Source organism: Tachysurus vachellii, chromosome 19, assembly GCF_030014155.1.
Source record: "Tachysurus vachellii isolate PV-2020 chromosome 19, HZAU_Pvac_v1, whole genome shotgun sequence".
NCBI classification, from domain to species: Eukaryota; Metazoa; Chordata; class Actinopteri; order Siluriformes; family Bagridae; genus Tachysurus; species Tachysurus vachellii.
The window spans coordinates 5,391,517-5,415,776 of NC_083478.1; the positions used below are offsets into that span (position 1 = coordinate 5,391,517).

At 38.9% G+C, this 24,260-nt stretch overlaps 1 protein-coding gene across 2 annotated transcripts in view; it reads right to left on the reverse strand.

Annotated features, from left to right (window-relative positions):
* The window catches only part of arhgef25a (Rho guanine nucleotide exchange factor (GEF) 25a), a 70,849-nt gene that overhangs the window by 36,546 nt on the left and 10,043 nt on the right, over nt 1-24,260 (reverse strand). The window contains exon 1 of one of the 2 annotated variants that reach the window (XM_060893439.1): nt 14,643-15,049. The exons of the other annotated variant lie outside the window; for it this stretch is intronic. Coding sequence (XP_060749422.1) covers nt 14,643-14,736 — 94 coding nt within the window. The 5' untranslated portion in view covers nt 14,737-15,049. Of the gene's footprint in view, nt 1-14,642; nt 15,050-24,260 lie in introns of those variants that run through there. 2 annotated transcript variants of the gene reach the window in all.

Here is a 24,260-nt window from a genome sequence, read left to right on the forward strand (position 1 = left end):
TTAATCAATTTTGGTGTTTTTGCTTTTTGTACATTGGGTGTGCACAGGGTGTACATGAGTACATAGTAAATACATTACCACATTACCATAAACATAAATTCTATATCTAATCCCTGTTTGTTTATACCTGCATATTGTTGCTAGATATTTGCTAATCGGCCCTCAGGTGCTGATTCTTTGAAGAATTCTGTCTCAGGTTTCGTATATTGATTGAATGCTGAGGCAGCCATTCAGCCGGAGAGTGTGTGAGTGTGTGTGTGTGTGTGTGTGTGTGTGTGTGTGTGTGTTGGGAGTAATGAATCTAAGAGTGCTGTAGTCTTGTGGGACCTAAAAGCCTTTAGTCAGCTCTCGGTTGCCTGTGCCATAGAGCCCGCATTTGGCTACTGCCCAAAGCTCATGCACTGCTGTCTGGCTCAGTGGAGCATACACACTCACGCTTTTGCCTTTGCACCAATAGCTAACCTTGAGTGGCCTGTGCAAATACACACAGACAAACACACACATTGACAAAAATCCTGCTCTACCGTCATTGCGAAACTAATTTAAAACTCACAGCAGGTAGGATACAAGTGTGCATATAGATTTATCCAGATTTATTGACCTGGTCAAGAAGCACCTCTATTAACAAGAGCAGAGTCATGATTGTCACACCCACACTCATTCCATCTCCCTCTCTTTTTGAGCACTTCATCTGCACTCAGACCCGGCCCTCAGATTGCATATCACCTACTCAGAGGAAATGGAGCCGTGTGAGTTCAACTGCATGGAAAGAACGGTGCACCTGAAACACAGGGCCATTGAGAAGTACTGAAGCAAATTCTCAAATAATAACCCTGCAAGCCTGGGCTCTCTCCTCCCCTGCATCAGGAACACACTTAAGTAAATTTAGCAGTGCTGGTTATGATTATATTCATTTCTCAGGTTTATTATTTCGCCCGAGTGCACCACTGCTGTTTCACTGTGCCCTCATATTTATGCTCTCCTCCATATTTGGGGATTAAATCCAACATGTTTTTTGCACTCTTTAATTTAATGAGTACTGAATGTTGGCTGTTCTTTCTTTTGGCTTCTCATAACTCACAAAGTGCCTTGTCTTTCCTTTATGAGCACTGGCCAAATCATGACCAAAGATGCTGATTTGAGCACTAAAGCACATGGCAACCAGGATGAGCTGCAGATTTGAATCATCATTGGTGCCTCTGCTATTACAGGAAACCTGAAAAAGAAACCTATTGCAGCATAATTAACAAAGGTTCCACAGATAGCAAGCTCTCAGTGTCTGTTTTCCACTTAAATGCACACCGATGTCTAACAAGAACCAGAGAGCAGGGAATGAGGAACGAGAAAGTGACAGTAAATTGCCAGTGACTTATGGACAAAGCTCCGACCCGTGAATTACTCAGAGCACCAGTGTATAATCAGGAATGCCCTGCTGGTACATCATATCCCATAAATGTGCTGATTAGGCTGTCTGCCTCAATATTAATGTGTACAGAGCCAGGATAAACCCATATAAAGTGGTCCTGCTGACTCTTCGTTTCATTTAAATCTACTAACAGTTCCAGGCATCTCAGAAGTGCTAACTCCAGCTCTGTGGTTGTTACATGAGTCCAGTTCGGAGCAGAGGCCAGCTGTGTGAGTGATTACTGTATGGTGGAGGAAAGCCACAAGCAATAAAGGAAGAGCCCATAACATAGAGCCATCTAGCTGCGCTTCCTTCAGATGTCCCTCAGGACACTGGTGCAGCGATAGAAAAGGATGTCATAAGAGAGGAAGCCGTCCTTGATACACAATGTTCACACGTGAATACAACAGAAGATTGAAATTGTCACATGGTGTGCATATGAACTAACTTTAGTATAATGCAGAACATGAAGTAAATATTATAAAACCAGATAATCAGTAGATGTCCAGAACATATGCACACATGCACCAACTGTGCCACTGTGGCAAAAAATAAACATGCAAAACTAATGTCAGGCCCGGGAGTGAAAAAAAAAGGTATGAGAGTGGCATTCAAGATACCAAGAGCAAGATATGCTACCTTCTTATGACTCTATTCTTCTATAGAGACACGTGTCTGTCAAATTTTCTCTGAGTCCAGTATAAGATATAAGATTTGCAAAATGCTGGAGCATTGGGCTTTGAGTCTTAGATCCAAGGGTTGAACCCGGCACTACGGAGTACTAAATGAGCACCGAGTAAATGAGAAAATAGGATGTGAGCTGTACATAAAAAGAAAGACAGAATTGATGCTATTTCCCCATTCCACTCATTCTTAATGTCATTATGAGATGTCGATTATATTTCAAAATGTTCATATAGTGTGCTACATGTTATCAATGGTTATCATCCCTATCATACATGTTGAAGATTTCTCAGGGCCTGTCATTGGGGACAGATTTACATTAACTAGATAAGTACATACATTCCTACAATCACAGTAACAACAGGAGACTGTGCATCTATGTTTGCCACAGAGGTGCGGTATTATATAATATTTATCAATTATACTTAAATTTCTTTGTGGTTCTTTGCAAATTTGGTATGACATTTAAAAGGGCAATTCCAAACAACTGGCTTGAATGACACAGTAGCTTAGTAGTTAGCATGTTTGACTGCAGGGTTGGGGCTTTGATTCCTGTCACTGCCTTTTGTGTGTGTGTGTGTGTGTGTGGAGTTTTGCATGTTCTCCCCTTGCTTCAGGGGTTTCCTTCGGGTACTCCGGTTTCCTCCCCTAGTACAATATTATTTTTCATGGATGTCATTTATGTGAGCTCAGTACTAAGCGCAGGCCTAAACTGGAGCCTTGTAGTTGTGTTCTACGGACACTAATTTCTGCCAGGGAGCCATTGGCCTCCGTTCCACTGGCACCAACACAGGGGTCCGACATTGCAACTACGATCTCGCTGTGGTTTTCGAGACAGACACTGACATTAAACCCAGGAAGTGAAGAAGGAAATTGTACCATTTAGCCTGAATTTTGCATCAACAGATCAGACCTTTTAATAAGCAGCTACAGATAAGGCTTTCTTCCTAACAGCTACAAGCAGAGAGTAAACTCATTGACCCCTTCACTGCGATTCAGGATGAGTAAAAACAGGTATTTGCTTCTGGTATTGCTTCATTTTTGTATTTATTTCTGCCTGATTCACCTCACCCTAAGTGCATCAAGTTTAATCGCATGAATCCAACAATCTTAGAAGAATAGACCATAACAAACCAAGATCAGGGCTGGAGTCATGTCTGTCTGGAAGACTCTACATATAGGAATTGTTTACTGTTACTATTTTATTTCAACAGAATCTCATATAACCCAAAAATCTAACTAACATGGTGGCTTTGGAAATCCCTAATTTTATGGCATAAATGTAGCAAAAAATATTGCAACACACTTTTTATCATCTACTGTATATTGAACTCAAAGACATCCTAGCACCGATTACCACAAGATTTTGTTGCTTTTGTCTGATGGTTCTGAGTATGAAGCATCTCAAAGGACGTAATGGTAGAGTTAGTGCAATGTGTGGTAGAGATGAGCAGAATGCATAAACTCAGCAATTTGGTTATATGGTTGAATCCAGTAATTATTGTGAAGTTCACTGGGGGTCAGAACACTGGCAGACAAAAATAAACTGCAACAATCCATGAACAACAACCAAGTTGAAAGACAGAGAGAGAGACAAAGAGTGAAAGAGAGAGAGAGAGAGAGAGAGAGAGAGAGAGAGACGTGGGAACCTAATGCAGAAACCTGGAAACGAATCAAGGCTTAGAGACACACTTGCAATGAGCAAGACGTTGCAAGGAGTAGACAAAACAGAAGAGTATAAAAAAAAACTAATCCAGGGCTGAATTCAGAACAGTTGCTCACATTAGGTAAGAGACTAGAGATGGGACGGGGCAGAGACCAAACCAAAACACAGACACAGCAACATAAACAAAAAGCACACAAGAACTCAAAAGAACTCAAAACACAAGCAGTAGAGAAATTTGTGTCAATTAGCATTAACAATGTAACTCCTATTAAACTGGTTTCAATTTCTTATGTTCAATAAACCCCGCAGTTATAAGCTGAGATTTTTTTTTAGCTTGCTAATGAAAATAATTAATGTGACTCATTAGATGTCAGATTTTTTCCTCCCAAAATAAGCATAGCATTAAAATCCTTGCATTAGCATCAGCATTTTAAAGCCAGTTTCAAGTTCCAGTTAAACAACTGGTTCTTCTACGGTCCACTGTTTCTCATCTTATTTTAATTTACCAGATATAAAAATTGTTATTCAAGTTGTTGTTATGCCAGTAAAATATTATCCGAGGCCCTGGTGTCAGCTTATCTTGGTTCCAGACCAGCAGAATTTTGGTTTTTTGAAAAAAAAAAAAAGGTGATCAGGTTCCAGATGGTACAAGGTCCAGCTCCAGAACTATCACCAGCATCGTGTTTATGGAAATGTCTGCCAAAGTTTCAGCCCACAAATGTGTGTGTGTGTGAGTGTGTGTGTGTGTGTGTGAGTGTGTGTGAGTGTGTGTGTGTGTGTGTTTACACTCACTGTAGCTTTGGATTTGTGAAGTTGCATTGGGGACCCAGATGGTACTGAGGAGCCATCTGCAGTGACGAGACCACTGAAGCCTGTGTGTGTGTGTGTGTGTGTGTGTGTGTGTGTGTGTGTGTGTGTGTGTGTGTGTGTGTGTGTGTGTGTGTGTGTGTAACTTCAACAATTAAAAGATGAAAAGCAGTAGAGCCAGCCTGCCTCCTCACCTCCTGGCTTCTGCCTACAGCTTAATTCACCACATTAAGCTATGAAACATAAAACAATCAAATTGACACCAAACTGCAGACTGATTTAGGCCACAACACCTGAGCCCTTATCTCTCTTTCCTTCTACATCTAGAGCTCTAAGGTGCAGATTGAGCAGCCTCCTGTGGCACCACTCGGAGCACCACTCTTGCATGGTCAGTGCATTTTAAAGGACACGTTTGGTCGCAGCCTGCACATCAGAGGTATTTAGTGGGACAGAAACTACAGTAGCTCTGCTTTTCATTTGTCCTCTCTTAAAACTGTAACTGCCTGAGAGCTTAGGACACGTGCGCTTATAATAAAATGGTGCACGTAATATGGTAGAGATAATGTTACAGATCTCTGAAGAGTGTGTGCTCGAGCCTGTGCGAACGTAATCATAGAATTTAATATGGATTATGATACTGACATTATGTTTCTAGCTCCCAACATACTTTGACTACTGACGTAGAGTTTAAATACGTCTTACCCCTTTTCTGTAGGAAAGTGTCAAAGACACAAATCATTGCTGCTTCTTTTTTTGTTCTGTTTAGTAAAGAAATTCATCACAACTCTTTGAGAGCCATCAGCAGCAGCAGCCTGTATATGTTTATTTAACCGTTTGAATGCGAAGCGACTGAATGCACACTGACTCTGTACAGCATCTGTTTGGCTCGTTTCTCAAACTCCCATTTTTATTCTTTGCCATGGCTCTCGATTTTGTCTACGTCACATTGCCATAGCAACTAAATCCAAGTGGATGGGAGTTAGGGACATCTACATGAAAGATAAGTAATCACAAAGATGCACAACACACACACATTTTTATATGCCAGCTTGGTAACACCTTGTTTACAAGATATAAATGAATAACATAAATGAAGACTTGTCAACATTCGTGAGGTAAAATAATGGATATTTTATATGTAGTATGTCACTTGTAGTGTGTTACCAGATGAGATCTATACCTCCTAAGCCTCACTTGTTATTATGGGTGACTATTAGATTACAAGATTGTAACTATACAATTTCTAGCTTTTTCGCCGTACATTACTGAGCGTTTTTTCTAAAAGCGTGTTCAAGAATTTGTAACGTATCAATTACCTGCTCATTCTGCTGACATAAGAGATTATTAAATGTTAAAAAGTTATGTTGTGAAAGATATACATACTGCCTCATTATTATTATTATATTAAATCATTTATTCAGCTGACATTTAATTTGTGACCTCATAATATTTCCTAAATCAAATGAACACCCAGCAATTCTACATAAAGTAAATACAATAAATAGACGTCCTGAAATATAAGTTGACAGCTGGTCCGTCACATGCGTATTGCAAGAGAACAAACTGCACTGAACCATGATAATAAACGCCTTCTTCGTCTTGTTTCATTCATGTAAAAATAAAATCACATGCTACTTACAAACTATATAATCTAAAGAGTTTTGCCAACATTATGCAAACATTATTTTCAGTCCCAGAAGCTCCGCCCCTTCAGGCCACTGTAAAAGTGTACAGTATCTGCTGTACACTTTTCTGGCCACAAGCACCAGGTTATTAAGGTTGCAATCTGGCGTTAGCTCTGCTCACTTCTGAGCACTGGTTTCCGGCAGGACACAACTTTTGAACACACAATGAGCAGTTTTAATGAGCAGAGTACTCTTTTATTGTATTTATGCTTCAAAAATGTAACCACTCAATACACCCAATACACCCAGGAGTATTTAAAAAGCTGGACCACAAGATAACCGTACTGCAAGTGCATAGTGTCTGCTGCGGATTTCCCCATAAGGTCAAGAGGAACAGTATACATCTCATCATTTCTTAGTACAGCATTAGCCCTGTTGCATAACAGACCAAGACCTTCCCTTCTTAGAAAACAGCCAATAATATTCCACTCAGACACCACAGCTTTAACCCCCTCTACTATTTTTTTTCTTCCATCGACCAGGGGCCAAACCGTTAAGCCATGAGAGGTTGCAGAACTGTTTGCACTTTGAAATTTGTTTCTTCATTTCATGAAAATGTTTGGCAGTCCTCTATTTTGAGGACTCCTCTAGGGACAAAGCTCCGGGTGGCTGCCGAACGATACAGGACCTTTGTATTAAAAAACACAATTCTGTAACGCAGCAAAGTAACACACCAAAAAGGTCAGAGAAAGTCCTCTTCCTCAAGTGTTGGCCTGCATCTTTTTAAGTCACATGCGAGAAAGTATACATCTGATAAATATAGTTGGAACATTTTTTTTTTCCTCCAAAAAAGGTATGGAATGCACGGCTGCATTTAATAGGTTATTCTTGTGCTATGTAGGATCCCAGACATCATAGTGTCTAGAGAGGATACAATAGAGTAAAAGGTATGTTAATGGGAAGGATGGTGGCAAGGGAAGAAAGAAAGAGCGAGTGCAGTGTGAACAGAAGGGAAATTAAAAGGAAAGTAAAAGGGAAGCAAAAGTAATTTGACCAGCTGCAAAAAGAGACAGAGAAAGACAAACAGTGAAACAGTTTTGCCCTAAAAATGATTTTAATCTCTGTTTAATATCAATGAACTTTTTTGAATTTTAAATGATATTACTTTATCATGTTTAATGTAGGGGGGCACGGTGGCTTAGTGGTTAGCACGTTCGCCTCACACCTCCAGGGTCGGGGTTCGATTCCCGCCTCCACCTTGTGTGTGTGGAGTTGATGCCCGATGACGCCTGAGATAGGCAAAGGCTCCCCGTGACCCGAGGTAGTTCGGATAAGCGGTAGAAGATGAATGAATGAATGTTTAATGTACTGTGTGTGTGTGTGTGTGTGTGTGTGCAAGGCTTGCACAGGAAGCGCAGTTTACAAAGAGAGATGTGTCAGGAAAGTAGGAATGAAAGGCAAACAGGGAGTGTGAAAGAGGGGGCCTTATGTCAAAAATATCTCTTGTTCCACTGCATCCTTTGCTTTTAAGCTACATGTGCTGCTTTACAGTCCATCCAGGACCAACATCTTACAATTGAATGACAAAGAGACAGTAAAGATCCACACATAGTATATGATCCATATTGGAACATAGCATTCGTCATGGTCACCTCAGATTTCTCGGCAGCAGCCTGAATCACACAACACCCCATGTAGACACTCACTGGAAAGCAGTTACTAAAATATATAAAGTGTTTATCATCTCTGTAGTTATGGTGAAATACCAAATACTGTGTTTCCATTGACTTTGGTATCTGTGCTTGTTTAGGAAACAAGGGAAACCTTTTGAAAACTGGCCCACATTTCAAACCGTTACATAATCAAATAAAGGAGGTTACTAATGAACAGCATAAAATGATTACACACGTGGAGGACTTTACAAGTTCTGGCTTTGAGAAGATATTTTACCATGTAAAGTCATGTCTGTCTGCATTTATACACAGCGAAGACACGGTCATAGACAATGCTCACATGCAAAATGAGAAAAACATGCTTTGCTGCTTTCTCGTTCTTAATGCTGTGTGCGTAGCTGATCAAAGGAAACTTTGTTAGTCTCAGGATTACGATTTGCATTCTATCTGCCACGTATTATTTCTTTTATTTCTTTTCAGTATAATAATCTTCAAACTTCCTTAAACTTTGAAATTTGAATGACAGTAATGAGGGTGAAAAAACTCAAAAGTTGTTCCCATAGCAACAAAATGACCACACACTGAACCCCAAAGCCTTGATAAAGTAAATCTGCAGTCTGAGCACCAGCTTTTTCATGGTTAGAGATTATACAAAAGTTTCCATTTAACACTATAAAGTGTTCTTTGGTTTGTTTTTCTGTGGAAACTTTTCTTGGGAGAACCTACATCCAGTGTTCAAAATGCTTCTAGTAGAACCCCTTTATGGGGCTAAAAACATTAATCATCCAAACCAGAGCACAGGCACCGGCCCTGGAACCAGTAACAGTAGCATTCTGTCAGAGAATATGTAGTGATTGGTAATAAAGAACAACAGTGATCAGTGATTGGTCGTTAAGAACAATGGTGAGCAGTGGTTGGTCTTTAAGAAAAATTATCATTAGTGACTGGTTGTTGGGAACAATGCTGGTCAGGGACTGGTCATTGCGAAAATTAGTGATCAGTGATTGGTCTTTAAGAAAAATGCTGATCAGGTATTGGTGATTGGGGGAATTTTTGATCAGTGATTAGTCTTTAAGAACAATTCTGATCTGGGATTGGTCATTGGGAAAATTATTGATCAGTGATTGGTCTTTAAGAATAATGCTGATCAGGGATTGGTCATTGTGGGAATTTTTGGTCAGTGATTAGTCTTTAAGAACAATTCTGATATGGGATTGGTCATTGGGAAAATTATTGATCAGTGATTGATCTTTAAGAAAAATTATATTAGTGACTGGTTGTTGGTAACAATGCTGAGCAGGAATTGGTCATTTGGAAAATTATTGGTCAGTGATTGGTCAATTAAAAAGTTTTTTGGTAGGCTCTCGTTAAAGGCAAATAAAATGTTGCCAAATCTAGGAACATAGTTTCCAACTTGGAAAGTATATCTCAGCATCTGATCTGTCTTTTGCCAGCTGTTTACATGTCAGACACACTTATTGGGAGGTAGATCTGAACACGTTTCAGTAGTAGGAGAAAAAATGGACAGATCTGAAACGAATCTCATAAAAAAGACTTGTATAACTAGTGTGACTGTGAGACAGAGATGTGGCTGTAATTGCATTTTTCCACGCAGGTGATCAGAAAACAGAGAGAGAGAGAGAGAGAGAGAGAGAGAGAGAGAGAGAGAGAGAGAGAGAGAGAAGATGCTGGTAAAAATGCAGGGGAAGTGGTGGAAACTTTCATAAACACAGCAGCCAAAAAAAGGGAAAATGATTGTTACTGGGGAGATGAGCATGGGCAGTAAGCCTTAGAGAGGTAGAAAACACACCCAACCTACGCACACACACACAAGTGAGCCCCTTTAGAATGTCTGTCCTCTACCACATGGATTTAAGAGAGATTACCTGCACGTTCTTCAAATACCTTTCGATGCGTAGGAGGCTTTCTAGTGGTAAAAATGCAACATTGCAGCTTATGTACAGACTCCAGCGCAGTCTGAAACCGTATCTTGCTTAATCACCGACCTTAAGTATGATTAATGTGGTAGACGGATATAGGTTGATAAAGTGTCAACATCTACTACACTATCTTTGCCAGACAGGTCCACATATGAGGGGCCCTATAGTTTACATCATGTGTAGGTATTACTCTTCTGAGTGACCACTTTATTTCCTCAGTGAGAGAGGAAGAGGTACCATTTCTCAGCCAGCAGCTATAAAACAATTCGACCTTGAGTGCGCTCTATATGTAATACAGCTAATCCTTGTCATCGGGAAGAATTACAGGTGTAGTTTGCAATTAGAAAGTGTTTCTCTCCGAATTATAATCACATATTCACTTCAAACACAGCACAGAAGAACTATCGATTGCAGTATTGCCATGCAATAAATATGGATAGTTTCTTAAAATCACGGATTTATTTACATATAACTAGTCTGAAATTAGCCCCGCCCATTTTCCTTAAAAGGCAGCTGATTAGGCTGTTTAAACAAAGTGTATTTTTGCAATTGCAGTTTACTTTACATGCAGCAGTGGGCTCTACAATTCACAAACTGTTCCTTTAAAGCATGACTTTACAATAACAGTTTGATTTATTAAAAAAAAATAAAAAGATAATGTAGTTTCACTATGTAAACAAACAAACAAAAAAACACTTGGGAGTGTGTTGTTATAGATCAACAAGCTGAAGTGAAGCAGGGCTAGTATAAACACCACAAAGTGAACTATTTTCCAATACCAACATGCCCTGAAGTGTTTTATTCCTCTTACACCACAGCTCTGGACTCACAACTTTAGAGAATCCTTCCATAAACATGTTATTATGGATAACCTTACAGTATGAATATAGGTTTATGACTTTACAATATGAATACAGATTATAGGTTTTTCTTTGTCAAATAACGTGTTGTTTTTTTTAAAAGATTAGGACTAGATTATTTTTGAGCATCTGCCATAAATGTACCTGTTTCCATAGAAGCATTAATGATTTAGAACACACACGTTAATAAAAACCTGTGATTTCTTCTATAGGTGATAAAGATGCTGTTGTAGAAAGAAAATTACTCAACATCTGGCTGTTCTATAAAAGATCGGTTCTAGGAGCACATTGTTTGTTTTTAAAGCTCTTAATGGTCAAGCCCCATCTTATCTCACAGATCATCTTATTCCTTTTTCATCCACCAGATCTCTAAGATCTGCTGATAGAGCTCTCTTGGTTGTCCCTCGCTCACGCTTAAAAGCGAAGGGTGATAGGGCTTTTTCTATTGCGGCCCCCCGTAATGTTTAGTTTTTGACTTTGTTCAGCACTTTGGTCAGCTCTGCTGTGATAAATGTGCTATATAAATAAACTTTATTTACTTACTTACTATTACATTATGTCAGGAAAAAGTTCACCTGCAGATTGTTTTAGCCACAGTTAAGCATCAGGTTACAGAAAGTAAATCAGCTTCATGTATGAGAAAGTGACATAAATATTATAAAGCCTTGTACTGCACTCCTTTTTGTAACAAAAATAAACGTAGTCCAAAGATACTGTTTCATGAGGTATAAATATCTTGTGGTTTACTGATTAATCAGAGGAGCAGGATGAGCGATGAAGAACAAAAACTGCTGTGAATCACCACATGATGAGGCTGATTAAATAAGTGTAAATGAGACCTCTTTGTCTTGCTCAGCGTTGGCCTGAGATGTGTTTTCCTCTTGAGGTTCAGCTCAGCTTCCTGTTTTTGGAAGGCTGAAGTCAGAAGGTGAGATGATACAGACAGAATAACACTCTGATCTCCTGCAACTCTTCTGCTTCTTCCATTTCTACACCCAGTGTTTGCGCTATTGAATGCATAACTAACACAATGTAACTGATTATCTCAGAAAGTGCAATTTAATGCTTCGTCTAATGTCAGTGTATGGAGTCATGAAGCTTGTGGATCCTGATCCACAGTCCATCAGACATTGAGTACCTCATCAAAGCATAAACTCGGCTATGCAGTCACACACATATACACACACACGCACATACGTTTAGATCTAAGTTCAATCTAAAAGCTCAATGATATTGATCTACTCAGACACAGATGCCCAAAAGTGCCTTCTGGAATCTCTAGGCCTTATAAGCACTGTTGCCTTAATTGTCATTGGCCGGTGTGGTCACTGAGACAGAGAGGAAGACGTCATACTGCTCAGCCCTGCTGTGCTTGTAAATAACAGCTGCAGTGCGGAAAGAAACTGCACGTTAAAGCGGCGTAATTATGACTATCATGGTCTGGCTAAAGTGCAACATGCACAAGCGGTTCTGAAAAAAAATATGCACCAGTGTGAAACATTAGAAGATCTGAAATGAGTAGCAAATCACAGATACACAGAAAGTGACTCTAATGACTAGTGACTCTAATGACTCTAGAAATTCTACTGCTATGACTTAGTGGAGCTAAATAACTGTGAGACAGTTCAGTTCAGGAAACATGAGCTGCCGCGTTTATTGTTACGCAGCAGTGAAGGAGGACGTGAATGGCTGGCATGTGAGTCTAATCCACTCCAGAGTGCCTGTGACTATCATAAACATCAAAACAAAGACTGCGCTCATTGTATGTGCACTGTATGTGTGTGTTTACGGTAAGTTGATTCAATTTGATGAGTCGAACAAAGTCTTGACTCAGTTTGGATGCCTTGACATATAATGGGAGTGTAACTCAAGAATGCAGCATGAAGAGGATCTGGTGCTGAATACATTTAGCTTGTTGCCTTTATTCCAGAGTCTGAGTAAACATTTAGCCCTTATTCGAGCATGATTAAACACTCTTATGTAAACCACTATGTTATACCCTCCTCCATCACGGAGAATGCAGCTAAGGTGCCTAAGAGCTGACAAGGCCATGAAGAATAGAAAAAATGGAGGAAAATAAAGAAAAAGAAGGAGAAAAGGCTAAGAAGGGTCATATATCATGTCATATATCAGCTTAAGCAGTCTCCATTTACCTTCAGCTCTCTGATAATGTGATTTATATTAAAGCAGCTGGGTCTGATGTTAATTCCTAGAATTAAAACAATAACTATTAATAAGTGGCACACAATTGCAGGCATAGTGCTGATGGAATGGAGTGGCACCCTATTCTGCACATTCTGCATAGGAAAGAGCTAAGCTGATGGAGAGAGAGCGAAAGAGTTAAACGGTGCATTGTTGAAGTTTAATGAGTGCATGTTACTACTTTTAGAACACTTTTTTTAGAACTTTTTTGATCACATCATTAGTGTAAAGCAAACAGTGAATTATTTTCATAGTCAAATCACTATCACAGCCAGTGATTTGATGTTTTAGTCATGTAGAAATCACAGCCGGGTCATGATGTTTTAGTCATGTAGTTTTTATATATAATATCTGGAAGAAACTGGCATATCTATCTGGCTATCAATTCTATTCCCTCTGAATGACGTATATTTTAGGCATTTTGCCCAAGGCAGTCTGTGCTGTGTTTTTGAGGCTTAAATTTTTCATCTTCATCTTCCATACTTCATCAGCTACTCCTTCCTGATCATGATGTGGATCTGGGAATACACTACAGCTGGGATGCCAGTTCATCAGATAGGACAATGCACCATATACATTAGATACAGATTCATTTCTTGTCAGCAATTTACCTACTGGCTTTTTTTAGAAGGTAGGAGGAAACTGGTGAACCCCAAGGAAAGCAATGCTGTAACCTGAGCTCAGGATTGAACCAGAGGTCATCTTGGCATATTCAGCTAACGTTACTAAAATCGCTAAAATCACCCTTAATTCAGATGTGAGGAGTTCAATGAAAAAGAAAAAAGAGGGCCTTTGGTGCTGCCGATTTTAGTGCCCTTTTAGTTAACTACAGAAGAAGCACAGCAGTGATGTTTGGCCACAAACTCTACCAAGTGTGTGTGTGTGTGTGTGTGTGTGTGTGTGTGTTCTTGGGTTGTTAGTTGGATATTTCAACCAAATTCCTTTGTTGTTACTACCAACTGCAGCTACATCATACATCCCACTGTTTTACTGAAACACACAAAATGTGAGTTCCTCAAAGACAGAATTACAAGGCTTTCAGTAATTGGCTGAAAAATTAAAAGGTGGTAGCAAAAAAGGCAGGAAGACCAAAAGCAGTTTTTTAATCCTGTTGTTGCAGAGAAAGGAATTTTTCTCTATGGCCCGGTCCCCTACTGTTTCCTAAACCCACGTGTTATACAGTGCATAAATAAAGCATGTTGAATCACCTAAGGAGGCTCGCGACACATCTATATACACACAAGCAGCACTTGTTTAATAGCACTTCATAGCACGTGTTTAAAAGCACTAAATAGTCATACATGTATGGGTTTTTCTGTTAAACTGGTGAAAAGAAAAGCAAAAAGGCAAAAAGAAGTAAAGAAAAGGATCTTTAATTAGGTGAAGTGCCAGGAGTCTGTTGCTCTGAGGATGTGTGACACACATACTGTATGCCCACAAACACATACACACACACACACAGAGCTATGCTTAATCATAAGCGCATGCCCACAGTCAATCTCAAGAGGACAGATAAGGAGAAGGTAGGAGAGCATCTGTCAAAGCGGATTTAAGGCAAAGGAATCTGATGAGAAATGTTTGGGAAATGAAGAACAAGACAAATATATGTAGGCTGTATGTTGTTATGATCTCAAAAGCAGTCAAAGCACTTTGGTCAAGTTTCAACCAGATCAAATTTTGTGGTAAAATAACATTCAGCTATTTGTAATACTAACCAGAGCACTTTGTTTAAGATAGTAAATTAGATGACAACATGAACCAGAACACCAAAGTCACTGACCTCTGACCCTGGCATAACAGCAGCCGCACTTTGCCATAACTTTTCGGAACAAGTGTTGGCAGGCACAGCCCCGGTGGTGGTGGGCGCCCTTCATGTCGTATCCCAATCACAGGCAGCCAGTCTACGAGGAACCAGCATGACCCATGTCAACCCACACTCTCTCCCCAAGTTAATCCCAAAGAGGTAACCGAAAAACCTTGGAAGATAACAGTGGGGGTTTGATGATGAAAAAAACCAGTAAAGAAACCAAGTTCAGGTTTAGGTTTAGGTTGTCACGGCTTATAAGTGAAAGAATCAAGATTAGGCGAAAAGCTCAGCTCGCCCTTCTGTTTCTCTCTCCCTGCCATGTGCAGCAATCTTCCCTCTGCCCTGTTCTCTTCTGCTCAGCGCCTAGTCAAATGATCAGACAGCACCACTGGCTGAGAGCACGAGGTAGAAACAGAGAGAGACACAAGACGGGAGGGGGGGAGGAGGTGGAGCTCAACTCCGCAACTCCACTCACTGGCTAGTCCACAATACAGCTCCCACTTCCCTCTTTTCTTTTCTCCCCCCTCTTTACAGCTTGTGTTTTCTTTTAGGGTCTCACTTCCTGATCCATTTTTTATTTTTTATTTGGTTCTGTTTCAAGTCTCATTGTATCATTTAGCCTTTGGGTATGTAATATCACTTGGCAGATTCCTTATTCGCTGCTTCCAGATCGTCAATCAGCTGGAAAGTCAGAACCAAAGATAAACACGTGTCAAAAATAGCTGCACATGTGTTTAATGATATAATTATATCTGCAGTGCAAGACAAGAGCTGTCGATTTCATAGCCAGGCTGAATCATGTGTGTGTGTGTGTGTGTGTGTGTGTGTGTGTGTATGTGTGTGTATGTGTGTGTGTGTAATTATTCAGACAAATAAGGATGCTATGTCCCCCTTTTTAGAAATTCTTAAAAAAAAGTTTACAGCTATAGGATTTAAACAATGTAGTGTGTTATCAGTAAAATTTGAGATGCTTGCAGGCAAAGATTAGGAGATCACATGGACATAACATTGATTTAATCGATAGATAGATAGATAGATAGATAGATAGATAGATAGATAGATAGATAGATAGATAGATAGATAGATAGATAGATAGATAGATAGATAGATAGATAGATAGATAGATACTGTATTGATTCAAGCATCCAGTAGCAACATATAAGTCCAATGTAAATCTAGTTTTAGGGCATTTCTGTAAGTGCCACTTCATGCCTGTTTAAACTTTCTGAACTTTAGGTGCCTCCATGGCAATACATGGAAATACCACACATTTTTCCAGGGATTCCATATATACCCCATGATTTCCCACAAACAAACCACAGCATCTCATGGGGACACCGTTCATGACCCACAGATTCCAATGAAAATCCCATGAGAATTTTCTAATAATGAGACACATAGAAACCATATTTTATATTCATATATATTTTCGTATTAAATTAATTTGTAGTTCTACAGCAGAAAAAAAATGCTATTTCCATACTATCCACATGAAACATTTAATAACATAAACTAAATGCTAATGCCAAATAGTACTCCAGAACTGCCACCTCCTAAATCTCTATTTAACCCCTGACCCTGTGTTGAAAGTGACAAAAATGAAGCAAGATAATGCAAGATAACCAGAGCAACAATCGTACAACAGTAGCCTGCTGATATGTGAGTGGGTGATATGTGCTAATTTTAATAGCCTTCAGTGATGAAAAAGCAAAACTATTTTGTAATCTAGACTGTGTTTAGTAAATGCATGTGAAGCTTGGTGTTGTGTATTTCTGCTTTATTAATAGTAGATAAATAGTTAAAGACAATTATACTACAGCACCGTTGAATTCTCAATTCTTACTGGCTAGAATATATTGATTCATTTTAATGCTTAAAAAGCAGCTCTTATAGTAGTTCTTGTCTGCAAGGCAAACTTTTCTATCGTAAAAGCTTACACTGGGACTTGCCTGGCTTGCATACCTGAATTTTAAAAAGTGTGTAATTGGTCATATGGCAAGGTTTTCTGGGAGAAGATGTTTATGTAGCACTTGTTCGGAGGGAAGGAGTCTTTAATGTCAGTGCTTTGTAACAGACAGAGCTTAAACCTGAAGACACAAAGTTTACAGCGGGCTTTGACATTATAGTTGTTTACAGCAACAACATGAAACCTAATTAATCGTGCTTTTATTAAAAAACTGTTTGTATGAAGAATAAAACATTTCAGGAGGTGTTGTTACTAGAAAATAATCAATTTCAAACACCAAACCATTGATGAATTTTCTTTTACAGCAAATCCAACGTGTCTTTTTTTCTTTCTTTACAAAGAAAATGTTGGCACTCCTTTATAACTATAACTATATAACCGTATATATATGTTGTGTATGTGTCATAAAAATGTATGAGTATTTACATTTACATTTATGGCATTTGGCAGATGCCCTTATCCAGAGTGCTTTGGTTCACTACAAATACCATCAGTCTAAAACTATGTCTCCATGGATTATGGACTATTTGTTACATAGCCAACCCATAAGGACACATGGTTAACAATTCAGTGACATGTCAACACAAACAGTGTGACAGGTTGAGGGGGGAGCAGTTTAGCAGAGAATTCCTGCCTAATTGAGCCAGCATGTGTGCTTGGGGGGAAAGTGTGTGTGTGTGTGTGTGTGTGTGTGTGTGTGTGTGTGTTGGAATGTGGGCTATTGCAAGCTACGCGAGAGAAGTTCATGAGACGGATCATGTCTGTACGTTCTACTCTGAGAACATTGTCAGCTGAGGATTGTGCTGAGTGAGTTAATCCCTCTCTACCCTCCTCTCATCCATCTACATCGTCTCTCACGCTCTCATTTTTGTCCTTTTCTTCTTTTTTCCCCTCTCTTTCTTTCTCTGTCGCTCTCTGCAAACTCTTTCACAACCCCTCTAGTCCTCCTTATTCAAATGTGTTTGTAATATTCAGTATTAAAGTATCCCGTAAATGAATCAGATCAGCACGGATTATTCAAGGAACTGTCAGTAATACAAACTCGTCCTTTAGCATTACTTGTAAAGCCACACCCACGAAGCAGGAAAAAAACAAAACCCGAACGCTAATGGAAGCGAAGCTTCACACACAACATGATTGATGGTTCAGCAGAGATGCCTCCTTGAGCTGATTGATTGATTGATTTAGGTGGTCAATATTGTATGTTTTTTCTCCAGTTTACAGAGACCAGAGTTTCTCTTCTGCACAGTTACTACCCAAAAATGAGAAGAACTATTTACCCATAAATTGTTGATCCTTAATTATTTACATTTTAAAGCAATATCTTATGTGAAATGTCTCTGATATATTTATTCGACTTCAGTAGTCGATTTGTTTTGATGATCTGATCTGGAAACTATCCAAGAATCACTATCCACATAATCACTTTAAAAAACACTTTAGACTCTTGCACTTACACAAACATGTTTTCTCACAATCATTGATAATTTATGGCAATTTAGCCAAGTCATTCCACCTACTGAATGTTGGAGGAAACCAGAGAACCTAGAGGCAATGTACTGTATGCGGTTCTGGGATGAAGATTAAAAACTCAAGATAAACAGTATCATACTGTACACTCAGGTATGAACTAAGCATGACATCAGGGCTGTGAGATAAATTCAGTAAATGCACAACATTTTTGATGAAAGATCAGAAACCTATTAATTCCAAAGTCTCGTAATATTATAGATTCCTACGTAGATTCATAAATATTTTGTCATTATATACAAACTGATAAGGTTGCTGAGGTAGAAATTTTTTTTTTTTTTTTTCAAAAAAGAACAATGTGAACAAGAATATGCTTTGTTCATTTCTTCAAGAAATTGACATGGTTAGTTACTCAAATATTCCTTATTATTATTATTATTATTATTATTATTATTATTATTAGCATCACTGTGTAGTTTAAGCGAGTTGTAGCAGAAGAGCACTAGGATTGTCCGTAAATGTGCTGCTTCCAAACAGTGACACTGCAGAACCTCATATTTTTCAATGCTCGACTTCTGCTGTTAATAAGAGAGCCTTGAAAACATCACATAGTCCGTGGCATCAGAGAGTCGATGATTCAGTACAGTTCAAACAGTCCACGGATTTTCACCAGACCACACTGAGTCAAGCTGTAAGCAAAAGGTAATCACACACAGACACATCAAGAAAATCTTGTCCATCCTCACATGTTAAAGAGAAAAGAAAGTAAGAAACTGGAATAACTCTGAGTGAAAGCTCAGAGGATTGTGGGTAATGAAAAATCCTCATCATAGAAGAGCATGGGCAATAAAACATTCCCCTGTCACTGATATATACTGATGGCGTGTATAACAAATCCACCCACTCTCTCTCTCTCTCTCTCTCTCATAATCCTTTTTTCTCAAAGATTCAAACACACACTTGAAGAGCACATAAGAATTTAATAAGAAGTTCATAAAACAGCAGTAATTGGGACATATGTAGGTGGTAAATGGGAATGAGTACTAGTTTATTTTTTCAATCAAGATCATATTACTTCTATGAAGATTGATCATATTAAAGAATACACACACACACACACACACACACACACACACACACACACATACACACAGAAAGACCAGACCGATTAAATCAAAGAGATCTGATGGCAGAGTAACTCATTGGTGAATATCATTTAATTATTATGAATGAATACAGAGTTAGTTATTTCTATCCTTACATGGCATATTATTATATTTAATTTAATTGAGTGCATTAAAAATTGGGGTGTGTGTCCTAAAACACACACACACCCTACCAATGACAAACTATAGTATACCAAGGACGATGCATCTGCTGCTGTTGAAGCTCACTCACTCTCTCACCATCATCGGGCATCAAGGCAGGATACACCCTGGACGGAGTGCCAACCCATCGCAGGGCGCACACACACACACTCTCATTCACTCACGCAATCACACACTACGGACAATTTTTCCAGAGATGCCTATCAACCTACCATGCATGTCTTTGGACCGGAGGGAGGAAACCGGAGTACCCGGAGGAAACCCCCGAGGCACGGGGAGAACATGCAAACTCCACACACACAAGGCGGAGGCGGGAATCAAACCCCCGACCCTGGAGGTGTGATGCGAACGTGCTAACTACTAAGCCACCGTGCCCCCGTTGTTGAAGCTCAATGCTGAAATCTTCAACACAATGATACCTTCCTCGAATTTCAACTCAGTGAGTCTCAGACCCTCAATCTGTTTTTCATATTTCTCCTCCTTCACCTGAGTGATGGTCTCTACATCCTTTTGTTGTCAGGGGAACAAATACTAATAGGCTCTTTATTATAGATCCACAGGCCATCCGTACAACTTCTCTTTCAAGTAATTATCCGTTCATGTCATCATGTACAGTACAGGTCAAGCGCTTCAGTTAATATTGACGTTAAACTTTGATCTCTGTGGCTTTGTCTCTGCCATGGCTGTCGGTGCCACATGTTAAATGCAAAATGTTAAACCATGACGCTACAACAGCAGAAGACCACATCAGCTTCCACGTCTCTTAATCAGGAACAGGGTCTGAGGCTACAGCCGGTACGGGCACAACAAATTTAACGTGAACATTGTGTGCTTGGGAAAAAAAAAATTAATGAGCTTTACACTTTTAAATAGTGTATTTAGTGAGCATACAGGCTTGATGTTATATATAGTGCTCGCAAATCTGAAATGAATTATAGAGGGTATTAGTCATAATGTTGAGTAGAATCTTAATGGACTGCATATGTGACGGTTTGAAGTATATAATGAAAATGTTCATATGCTAGTATTCAGTAATAAAGCTTGTCTGAATTCTGGTGCACTCATTTAATCACCCTGTCTGTCTTTCTCTTCCTCCCGTTCTCTCTCTCTCTCTCTCTCTCTTTAACAGAACAAAACAAAACAGGTTTTACTTAACTTTATATACAGTATTGCAATATGGGTCACAAGGAAGAACAAAGGAGAAGGACGTTGATCCTGTCTTAATGGTGAAAGCTTTAATAAAGGAGAGATTAACAATAGAACATGCTTATTACATCCTTGTAAACAATGTGAATGATTATTACCATATATGGGGTGTTGATCACTTCTTATGCGAACCCGATGGTCCCGAATTGATTATATATATGTAGATAGATAGATAGATAGATAGATAGATAGATAGATAGATAGATAGATAGATAGATAGATAGATAGATAGATGGATTTACATATTTTTTGTACTAACACATTAAGATGTAGCACCCTGAGTGTTGTAGAAATATTTTAAGATGCTTTATTGCTTATATTGGAATAAAAGAGGTGTTTAAAAGTCAAAAAACCCACTCTCTCTCTCTCTCTCTGTCTTTCTCTCTCTCTTTCTCTCTCTCACACACACACACACACACACATATCTGTAAGTATCTGTACAAGCTCCCAGTTCTCAGAAGACTAGATTATCAGCCCTGCTTGTGTGCCCAGTAGCCAAGCAGCATGGCGCAGGATGGGATCAGGCCTACAGGAACAGCTTTTCTTTTCTTCATCCTTGCATCTGCTGCATACATTTAAAACCCATTCAATTCATCCCACACCCTAACAGCTAGACTGCATGATGCTCAACGGATATCAAACACTCGCAGAAGGTCAAGTCATCTGCACAGAAACAGGCTTCTGGAAAAGCCATAAATGACACAGTGAAGCTGATATCTTTCAAAACACCGGAGCTTGACACTACTTTCTGGTTGATAATCAAGGATGTAACAGGTCAAGTCCTAGTTCATCTAGAGACATGATTGCTGAGTGAGATAATCTGCCTGACCAGAGAGTCAGAATGGGCATTACTGTAATTAACTTGAAACTTTAACTTCAAAACCTATAGATCAAAGCAGGAAGAAAGAAAGTATTTTGAAGTAGGCTTTCTTTTTACATATTTAAACATGTTTATGTTTATCCACAGTTCTGTATTTAAAGGTGCAAACTGTCAGAAAAAAACCTAGAATAGACATAAGATTACATTACAAGACAAACTACTAGTTCTATTCAGTTGCAATTGCAGTTCACCTCATAGTCAACATGGGCTGTTAAAATTACAAACCGCTCCTTTAATACTATATAATCAGTCCACCTTGCATGACCTAAGAGGATGGGATTGATGACCATTATACTGTACATATTGCAGTTAACTAATGTACAGATAGGAGGGCTGCATACTGTGCTGTAAAATATATTACGTTATGGGAACTTATTTCTTCTCTTTAACTCTAATTGTCATAAAAGGTTTTGGATATTGGAACTCAAGTTTATAAGTTTTGAAAGATGGAACTTTAAGTAATCCGTTATCTTGACTGCTTTTCAGTTAAAACAAAAATTTAAGTTAAGTTAGCACCTTCTGACCAATTAGATCTGGTAGTGTGGTAGTTTTCTATTTAGCATGGAGTCCATATGGTGGAAAGAAACCAAGAGGACCTAAACATACTGTATGCAGAATGAAACACAGACAGTAACACAGATGGTTAGAGGACAGCCTCAGATACAGAAAGACTGTGTGTTTCCTCCCCATTCGCCCCTCAGCAGAAGGATATATTCTCCAGCGCTATACTGAGGTTGTACGCCTACTGTGAACTCCAGACATAACAAACTATGATCCAAATTGAGAGCTAGAAAGCTTTTATATTATCCTACTGTCTCGCTACTCTCTCTCTCTCTCTCTCTCTCTCTCTCTCTCACTCTCTCTCTCTCTCTCTTTCTCTCTCTCTCTTTCTCTCTCTCACTCTATCTCTCTCTCTCACTCTCTCGCTCTCTCTCTCTCACTCTCTCTCTCTCTCGCTCTCTCTCTCTTTCTCTCTGCCTGTTTCTCTTTTTCTGTCAGTTCAGTATTGCTTGCATAAAGAGCAGTAGAAGGGAGGCTATGGTTTAACCACTAAAACCAGCACCATGGGATACAGCTCATTGTATGTAGTGTAAACTGTTTACTAGCTTGTCTGCAAATACTATCCACAAGTCCATAAGATGTATGTTTTTTTCACACAACCACACCCACCTACCTTCACACACACAGGTCTGCGTACATAAATGTGTAAGTACCAAGTGGTGTATTTCACAGCCCCTCTTAGGCTCAGTACCCATCATTCCCCATCTTCAATCAGCCCAGACATCGAGGCTCAAACAAGTACCATCTCTTTTTTTTATACAGTTCAAAAATTTCCAACAGATGTTATCTCATATAAACACAATCCACACAACTTTCTTGTCTAAATTCTGGAAAACAAATGAAGCCCTCTCAGATTACGTAAGACATCCTGACTCCAACCTTGACCTAATGTCATTGCCTTATAAAGCATCACTCATACAAGAATCTCATTAAAGTCCTGCACTGAACAACACATCGATTCTTCCGTCTCCTCTCTGCAGCATTTCACTGCAGTTTGGTCATTTGGTAATATGCTGAAAAAGACTAATGTGGGCAGAAAGGAGGAAAACATTTTAGGATTCTTTCAAAAACCAGTCTAAAGATACCACATTCTCTCTGTGGGCCTGAGGGATGGGTGGTGAATCCTGTGGCTTGTAAAAATGACACCTGGTCAGTGTCAGAAGAGTCAGACAGAAGACAACCCTCAATCCCAATGAATTGGATCAAAGCTATACCTCCAAATGGATAGTTCATCAAAAGGACTGTTGGCTGTGTACTTTGTGTGAACCTTAAGACACAGCGCAGGCTGTGTGGCTGTTTCACTGCATATTATTTTCTAAATTCACAACTAGAGTATATAAAAAAATGAATCAGAACCATTTAAAAGGAAAATATTGCATGGCCAGTTGAAAGTTTTTGACCATTCAGAGGTTTTTGTGTTTTATTTATTTATTGAACTATTAGTAAGATACAACCGATGGTATTCTTTATTTTTAAGGGCTTATTAAGCTATAAAATCGTAAAAGGATTTTAAATTAGTGTTTTAGTCCACGGATAGAAGGTAAACCAGTTGAAACTAGCATTATTTGTAAGACAAACCTATCTTGTGTGCCTGACATGCCTGATTAGCGTGATGTAGATCTAGACCTGTAGCTTAGCTCAAGATCCAAAAAAAAGAAGAGGCCTAAATATTTCAGAGAGGATCCAGAATGCAAGTAGGGAATAAAACACAATGAATATAGTTTTATAGTAAAACATTTTCAACAGGATGGTTGATATTTTCATCTGAAAGCATGTCTCAATTTTTTTATTCCTTTCTACCACAGCAAATTGCGAGAAATTAAACATACTTTTCATTTTTCGAAGAACACGATGTCTTTTATGATCTGTTTATAGTTATGTTTAATGTTACTAGTTAGTTCCACTTAGATTTTAGCAGCTTTAAACTGTCAGACTTCCTCCAGACTCTCTTTTTTTTGTCTATTGAAGTTAATAAGACATTAAAATGCAGCTTGTCATGTTACAGAGAAACCAGAATGCCAAATTCAAAATAAATGGCTCATTACAGATATCTGATAATGTCAACATATCAGTAATTAATTTTTTCACCCATCTGTTTTTAATCATCTTATTATTATTATCTGTGATTATTTGCAACGTCACCCAAACATGTTAATCTGAATTAGCTGTTGCTATAGTGA